At 40.9% G+C, this 8637-nt stretch overlaps 2 protein-coding genes across 5 annotated transcripts in view; both read right to left on the reverse strand.

Moving 5' to 3' along the window:
* The window catches only part of LOC122768823 (sodium channel protein type 4 subunit alpha-like), a 97601-nt gene extending 97249 nt beyond the window's left edge, over positions 1-352 (reverse strand). For all 3 annotated transcript variants that reach the window (XM_044025114.1, XM_044025097.1, XM_044025106.1), the window contains exon 1: positions 330-352. The gene's annotated coding sequence lies outside the window, so the exon portion shown is untranslated. The remainder of the gene's footprint in view (positions 1-329) is intronic.
* Positions 353-3113: 2761 nt separating this feature from the next.
* Positions 3114-8637, reverse strand: part of nebl (nebulette) — a 52804-nt gene continuing 47280 nt past the window's right edge. The window contains exons 5-9 of one of the 2 annotated variants that reach the window (XM_044027315.1): positions 7719-7896; positions 7025-7117; positions 5998-6117; positions 5269-5408; positions 3114-4614 (exon numbers count right to left, since the gene is read on the reverse strand). In XM_044027315.1, coding sequence (XP_043883250.1) covers positions 4438-4614; positions 5269-5408; positions 5998-6117; positions 7025-7117; positions 7719-7896 — 708 coding nt within the window. In that variant the 3' untranslated portion in view covers positions 3114-4437. The remainder of the gene's footprint in view (positions 4615-5268; positions 5409-5997; positions 6118-7024; positions 7118-7718; positions 7897-8637) is intronic. The other variant, XM_044027323.1, reaches the window with a different exon arrangement.

An 8637-nucleotide genomic window follows, 5' to 3' on the forward strand; every position in this document is an offset into this window, starting at 1 on the left:
AGAGAGAGAGACAAACAGACAGACAGACAGAGCGAGAGACAGACAAACAGACAGAGAGACTGGAGGAAAAGAAAGAATGAAGTAAAAACAGGAGGTGAAGAAGAGTCAACTTAATAAATGAATAAATAAAGAGATAAAAGTCAATTTAAATCATCATCTGTCACGTGATGAAGTATTTCTACAAAGAAAAGTCTCTCTGTGTGTGTGTGGAGGTTCAGCTGGTTTTCTTTGTCAGGATCAAGTAAAAGGTCAAAGTTCAACCGCTGCTGTGTTTTCTGACCTTTAAACAACAACAGCACAAAAAGAAGAGAAAACATTTGTTTACTCACATATGAAACTCTCTCTGTCTTCTCTCTCTTCTCTCTGTCCGTCACACCATCCTCGCGCCGCCGCCGCTGCTGCCGCGTGTCCGCGCGCTCTCTCTGCCGCTAAATCCCATCCGGAGAAGAAGCGCGCAACGGCGGATCCATGAGCGGAGAAACTCCCGGGAAACTGACGGAAAATCCCCCACAGAGACCACGAGAGGAGGAAGAGGAGGAAGAGGAGGAAGAAGATGAAGTCAGTTTTTAATCCAAACACTGAAGATGGAGATGATGAAGAAGCAGCGGAGTGGCAGCCGGACAGAGAGCGCGCGCAGCGGCGTCTTCACTGCGCTTCCTCGCGCGTCTGCTCCAAACTTCAGCCGTTGCTCAGAGCGTTACACGCGGCGTCCGCGCCACTCACGAGCCGCTGTTAATCCCGGGAAACACGGAGCTCGCGCTGCTCCACCTCCTCCTCCTTCAGTTCACTGAGCTTCACTGAGCTTCAGTCTTCATCATCATCATCATCACCATCACCACCACCACCGTGTTCAGGTGTGAACACAGACTCTCGCGCGCCTCCACAAATTAAACTAATTAAATCAGATTTTTTTTCCTCGCGGCTGCGGCTGCTTTGATGTTGTTGTTTACTTTTCTTTGTTTGTTTTGTTTCGGTTAAAAAACGGAAAAACGCGGAGGAGAAAAAAAAGTGTGAAGTTTGTTTTTCTGCTGCTGCAACTGAAGATCTGAAGAAGAGCCGACAAACTCCCGACAACCCCTGCGCGCACACACACACACGGGAGAGAGAGAGGGGAGGGTATCGCGAGGTTACGCCCCAAGTCCCATTTGTTTTGGACACGCGCTCACACGCATGAGGAAAAAAACACAGGTGCTGATGATCAAGCACCTGCTCTCTCTCACTCACACACACTTTATTTTATAATAATAAATAAATGTAAATTTCTCAGGTTACACAAAGTCTAACTGACCTCATGTTGGACGACCCTCGACCTCGGAGGTCACATGATCCCAGCAGAGTTGAAATCTGACAGACGACCATCTGACAGACTGCTCTGACCAGGACCTCTGACCCCAGAAAATCATGCAATGTCCCTTTAAAAACCTGAGGCCACATTCAAACTCAACATGAATCGACATGTGATAAAGTGTAAAAAACTCACAGTAGAAATAAATGACATGTGATAAAGTGTAAAAAACTCACAGTAGATATAAACGACATGTGATAATGTGTAAAAGACTCACAGTAGAAATAAACGACTTGTGATAAAGTGTAAAAAAACTCACAGTAGAAATAAACGACATGTGATTAAGTGTAAAATAGTCACCGTAGAAATAAACGACTTGATGTGTAAAATAGTCACCGTAGAAATAAACGACTTGTGATAAAGTGTAAAAAACTCACAGTAGAAATAAACGACATGTGATAAAGTGGAAAAAGATGTAATAACGTGTTAAGTCACAATCCAAGTAAAAGTTTAAAAAAGTCACAGGAGAAATCAATCATGTGATAAAGTCATAAAGACGCTGATCGTCACTTTCATGTTGTGTTCTCTGTCTCCCTCTGCTGGTTAAAACTGTGTTTTAGTTTCCTCTTCTGTTCCTAATAGATCAGTGAATGAATTCACTGTGAGACACAGCGCTGTCCTCCATGTTTAACAGTTACTGAGGTTAGTCTGACCTCTAGTGGACAGAACAGAAAACTACCACATGATGACAGAGGCATTCGTTAATCTGTGGAAGCACATGAAGTTCTAATAAAATGAAAGCCTTCATTTTATTCAATTTTGATTTACAATGAAAAATGTTTTCATTACATTAATGTTCTGAACTCTTTTGACTATCAAGTCTAAAAGTATGGACAGACGCCCTCTAGTGGCTCATGACTGTACTCTAGGTGGGTGGTATCAGAAACAAAATTACATTTTAATTCAAATATATATATATATATATTTAAATATCATTTGAAAGTTTTAAACTATATTTAACAGAATTTTGACTTTAAAGCTCAAATAAATGTTAAATATTAATTTTAGAGATTTTACATTTTACAGTGTAGATAAACTCCTTTTTTAACAATGACTTATTTATTCATATAACGGAAATTATATCATTAATAACTTCATTATATGACTGTATAATCTATACATGTATATGTACATACATACGTATATAAAAGCAGTGCTTTGTTCTTGATCTTGATTGAGCGCTCTCTAGTGTTAAATAAATGAACAAACGAAGAAAAAGCCGACACGGTGTTAATAAATGTGCTTTTATTTGTTTCCACACTGAAATCATCTTCATCGTCATCTTCATCGTGTCAATAAAAACATATTAAAGTAAGATTGAATGAAATTTATAAGTAAAATAAACTGTGACGACAAAAATGACTTTAACTTTACATTAAACAAAAAAGAAAAAATAATAAAATCTATGTTTTTTTAAACCGCAAAATAAACAGTTAAAATATGAATCCTCGTTAATCTGCTAAATTATAATCTACTCAATCTAAAAATTATAAAAATCAATACGATTTTATTCGCCCACACACACACACACACACACACACACACACTGTGTACTATTTACGTTGGTACTCGGATGTCGCAACCTGAGTTCATTGTGTTCCAGTTGAGAAGTGGGGAGATTAGTGTAGCGACAATTGTACAAAGCAAAATTAAATCATACAATGTGTCTGAATTATTTAGGACAAAAGTGATATGGACAGAAAATGTAGCCAATTCTAACTCCGGTTTGTGAGGTTGCTACGAGTTTCCAAGCGGGAAGTTCGTGGATTCCATGTTCTGACGATAAATGGAACGCGCCAACACAAACGTACAACATGAAAGAGGAAAATGGAACTTTCTAAAAAACATAAAAACAAATCCTGCAAGTTAGGGGTGGGGGGAAAACATCAATAGTGAAATACTGCGATATTTTATAAAATCAGTTGACATTTGTCCACTTAACGGCGGCAACTGTGAAAACTTTTATCTATTGACAAAAACGTTTATATCGTGAAAACTAACCGACACAAAAACTCAGAATAAATAAAAGACAAAAAAGAATATTAAATTTGCCCAAGAAAAATCACGTAACTTGTTTTTTTAACAATTTTTAATCCCAATGGTGAATTAGACGATAAATTAGCCTCTGGCCTTCTCTTCGCTTGTGTGATTAAAAAAACGTGACGGACTTTTCGTGTTTGTCGTAAAAATTAATCTTTCGCGTCTTTTTCATGCGTTGGTCTTTTTCTTGAGAGCTAAGTCAGCGACAGCATGCTAAGCAGTTTGCCGTGTTTTTCCAGCAGCAACTGTTAGCCCACATTGCATTTCACTTGCACTCAGAAGTCGGAAGTTTGGACTGCGGCGCCGCCCCTGCAGTCGTTACTCAGTGTTTGTTAGCGATTCTTTGTCAGTGTCAAAGTTGGCATTCTGTGTTGCTACAATGTTGTAGAAATAGCATGTAATATGTTCCTCAAATAGACTAGAATAGCATGCTAGGTAACTAAACTAGCAATAATTCTAACATTTGTCACACCAAATTGACTAGTTAACTAGGTAAATACTGCTAACATGAATCCCCCATGTTGGTCTGGTGATTCTTTGTACAAAATTGTGGAATAGAGTTGCTAGCTTTCTACTTAGTAAAGCTAGCTGTAAAAGTTAGCAAACCTAGCTGTGAAGCTGACATGAATCAGTGTGAATTGTGTATGCTAATATGAATTTAGCCTGCTGGCTAGCAAAGCTCGTAGTAACAGTGAGCAAATAGAGCTATGAAGCTTTCCAAATATACCAGCTTAGTTTGCTAATTCAGCCATTACATTTAGCAAATGTAGCTAAAATGCTAACATGAATGAAATGTTATGCTGCTGGTTTTTAAATGTGAAATATCATGTGAAGAGTTTAACATATGGACTAGCTTAGCATGCTATTTAGCTAACAACTTAAACGCCATGTGACGTGGTTCCTGATTCCGACTTCCGAGCTAAATGAAACGCTCTGTGTAGCTTACCTACATTACCTACATTTCCCAAGAATACTCCAGAGAACACGTTTGGGACTTTGAAATCGTTAACGTCTAACTTTACTTATTTTTTCTTTTCTCTTTTTTTTCTCCTTTAGTTGCAACATTCCACATAGTTAGCAGGCAACATTCCCGACTTCCCGGTTCTCTGCACGGTGCCATACATCCAGCCCTCGTCGATGGGCTGAGCGTTGACGATGACATCGCCGTCCCTGAAGGAAACCTCGTCGTGGTCCTGAGCCGCATAATCGTACAGTGCCCGATAAACACGCTGCAAAAAAAACACATGACACAGAAGTTAGCGTCATTTTTTCTCTATGGACAAATTTCGCTATTACCTTAACAAATGTAGCTAAAACGCAAACACGAATCAAATATTACAATGCTGGTTTTTAGTTAGCAAACCTAGCAACAAAGCTAACATGAAAGACATGTTGCTGCAGTGTTTATGTATGAATCATGACGAGATGTGAAGATCAAATAGAGCATACTAGTTAGCAAGCTTTTCAAGCGCCAGCCAATCAAATCGCATGTTCCGAGTAAACGTAAATTCTGCCTGTTATTTTTTTTCCGTGTTTTTGTCAGATTGTTAGCAACTCTTGCTGCAGAGTTAGCTTTAGCAGAAAATGTACATGCAAGTGTGCGATTCCTACTGATTTGGGGGGCGGAGCTTCTGTGAAAGTACCGACAGGACAGATTTGGACATTTATGTAGCATTTTATTTGGTGTCTAAAGTTTGGGGGAGGAGCTTTGACCAAAGGGCTGACAGGAAGGGGGTGGGATTAATCAGTTGAGATCGGTGTAAATGTAGCACGCTACTGCTAACCAATCTGCACTTACTGAGCCTAACTTTAACATGTGGTGTAAATGTGTGAAAGTGAAAATCCCCAGAATGTACCAGGTCATGTGTATGGGCGGAGCATACCATTGTGGCCGAGTGTGGCGGGGAGGTGACGGATCTGACCGATGACATGCTGGTCTGGTGCATGTATCCGTGATGATACTGCTGCTGCTGCTGCTGCTGAATCTGAACGCCCTGATGGTACGCTCCAGGAAGGACTGGAGCTGAGAGAGAGAGGGATAGAGAGAGAGAGAGAGAGAGAGAGAAATAGAGACAGAAAGAGGGAGAGTCAGTCAAACTTCAGGAAACACCAGAAACATCAGTGATTTTAGCTTACAGGGACACAAGAGCTGCTGGTCTACTGCTGCCTCATGTGGTCACTTTGTGTGACTGAGTTTAATCTGAAAGAAGGACTTTTAATGCCAAAGTGTCAAAATAAGACTGACTTTCTCTATGGGCTTTGGTGTGGGAGAGTGAGTTATTTACAAACTTCAGTTTCCTGTTGGAAAAGTCTGTCTCACAGTGAGATAAAGACGTGAACGTGTTCTTAAAGATATCATGGACGTCCATGACGTAGATCTTTTATGACACAAGTTTTGTTGAGCGGCTAAATCACACACGTGTTGGTAGAAAAAAAGAGGTTCAAAAACACACAGAACTTTCTCTTTAATTTAAATAAAAACACAGTGATCTTCAAACCTGCAAACACAGTGAGTCAGTTCACTCTCACTCACTCTCTCTCTCACACACACACACACACACACACACACACACACACACACACACACACATCCTTATCACTGCTGCTGTTACCAGGAGTGTCAGCGCTGCTCCGATCCCACAGGTCAGAGGTCAGGGAGCTGACGGACTGAGCCTGGCTGTGGGTGAGAGAGTGCTGCGAGTGCTGCCTGCTCAGCCTGCGCTCAACACGCTCTGAGACACAACAGCAGCAGCAGCAGCAGCAGCAGCACCAGCCACCACCAGGGGGCAGCAAAGGACAGAGAATAACAACAGCGACACAGGAACAGGAGAGGAAAAGATGGAGAGACAGAAATTATGAAACAATTTAAAATAAATAAAAGAAACTGGAGGATGAAAGTGGTGTTTTCATTTATTAATCCACATTATATGAGCAGTCTTTCGAGGGAGGAAGTGTGTTCAGTGAATGTGTTAACAGGAGAAAACACACACACAAAGAAGCAACAACAAAAGACAAGAAGAATATTTCCGTGTGTCAATATCACAGTGATAGCTTTAATCATAACATTAATCACATGATGTCATGCATTTTTCAAAATTAACTAAATTAGCTTGCTAGCTAGCATCTTTAGCTATAGTGTTAACAGTATCATCTTATTGCTATGGTGTTTTTTAAATATGAAATTAGCTTATGAGTTAGCGATCTTAGCTATGGTGCTAACAATATTCACATGTTGCCATGGTGGGTTTTTTTTTGATATTCCATGTAATCTGTGGATCTAAATCTAGATTAGCTAACATGTTAGCAAATTTAATATAATGCTAACAGTATCACATGTTGCTATGGTGTTTTTATTGATGAAATTTCAGTGTTTAAGAAAAAAAAAAAAGGTTAGTTTAAGAGTTAGCAAAACAATAGCTATAATTTGTTATTTAGCGAACTTGGCTGTAATGCTAACATCAAAAGTGATGTTTATCAAACACTCAACATTAGCATTAACCAGTGAGCGACAGTTTTGGAAACAACTAGAGAACAAAGAGTTTTTGTGAATGGACTCTCAGCGATTAACAAGATCAAAGGGAGATAGTGGATTAAAAGTGAGTTCCACACATATTTGTTATTTTTTTCCAGGGGAAGTACCGGACATCCTGCGGAGACTCTTGGACTGGACTTCGTCCTCTAGAGGGTCAAAGTCAAATATGGAGCCCGGGTCTGTTCTCCACACCTTCAGGTCTTCACAGAGGAAGGAGGAAGACATTATGACCACGTGTGTGCATGTGTGTGGACGTGCTGCAGTAATCCAGCACATTCACTGTCCTCATGTCAACAAAGTGACTGGATTTTTGATCTGTCAAAAGTCCAGTGTAGATTTTTGTCAAAGGCTTTTATTTTGAAGGAAACCACTGTGAACCAGGAGTGCACCTGTTGTGTTTAGTAGAAAAGTTAATTCTAATAAAATCATGAATTAATGAATGTAGTAAATGATGTTTTACTGACAAAAACATGTTGAAAAACACAAAATTCCAGACTTTTCAAGACCTGCAGGAAGTGACGGGTTCATATGTGGTGAGGATTTAAACACGTTCCATTTTAAGAACACAACATGAACTCAGATTCCCGACTCGGAAACTCAAAGCAACATGACCTCTACGTGAGACTCCAAGATGGCTGCCACTCACGCCAACACTGCGACTTTTACGGCCAATGGCACGTTTGTCACATTTGTTTCTCAGTTAATCGTAGTCGTACACGCGGTAGTTTTTATCTTAAATTTTTAAAGTCAAGAACCGGTATTATCATGATATTTAAGTCATAATATGATATTATCACTGACCTACGATGATGCCTCCCGGTCGTCTGTCCATCTCCATCGCCTGTGGGTGGATCCCTTTGCTATAGGCCGCCTCCCCCATCATCTGATTGGCCCGCTGGTAGCGCTCCATGCTAGGATCATCCAATCCCGGCGTGTAGCCGCGGCCGCGCGCTCGCTCAAAGTCCTCATGATACTTGGCCTGTGAGGAGGGGAAACACACTGTGTCAATATCACACACACACGAGGAGACACACACATGCACACACAAACACAAGTAGACACACACTCACATTAGGGTGCATTTGGTCAGTGAGCGAGTAAAAACACACACGCAAGTGTTTTAAAATATTTTATTATTATCTCACACACACACACAGGATTAGGTGTGTGTTAGTCTCCAAACCAGCATGCCACGTCACTACTGTTAGCTCCTCCCATGGCAACAGCAGGCGTTAGCCACGGCAACCTGGGCGGCTACCATGGAAACCGAGTCCTGTGACTTCCTGACACGCCTGTACTCGGGCGTGTCCAGCTCAGTGCAGCTCCGCCCCCTCACTTCCTGCAGCCCGCGCTGATACTTCACCTGTTCACACACACACACAAATACAGAAAATAAGTATAACACACTGTGTGTGTATATACTGTGTGTGTGTGTGTCTTGCCGAGCTGATGTTGTCCTGGTTCTGTCGGACTCGCTCCAGCTCCGGCGTCACTCCGACACTCGTGGCCTTCACCGCGCTCTGCTTGTACTTCACCTGGTGGACGATGGACAGAAGACGTCATGTGACACACGTGATCAGTACCTGTCAATCATTTCAACTAAAAGTCGGATCTTATTAGCTGAAAAACAAAAAATCTCCCGACTCCTTCATAGTGATGTCACGATGACATAATTTCCTGCCATATATTAGTGTGTTCCAGTTGTAATGAGAAGTAAACA

This window comes from Solea senegalensis, linkage group LG1 (assembly GCF_019176455.1).
Source record: "Solea senegalensis isolate Sse05_10M linkage group LG1, IFAPA_SoseM_1, whole genome shotgun sequence".
Classification (NCBI taxonomy): Eukaryota; Metazoa; Chordata; class Actinopteri; order Pleuronectiformes; family Soleidae; genus Solea; species Solea senegalensis.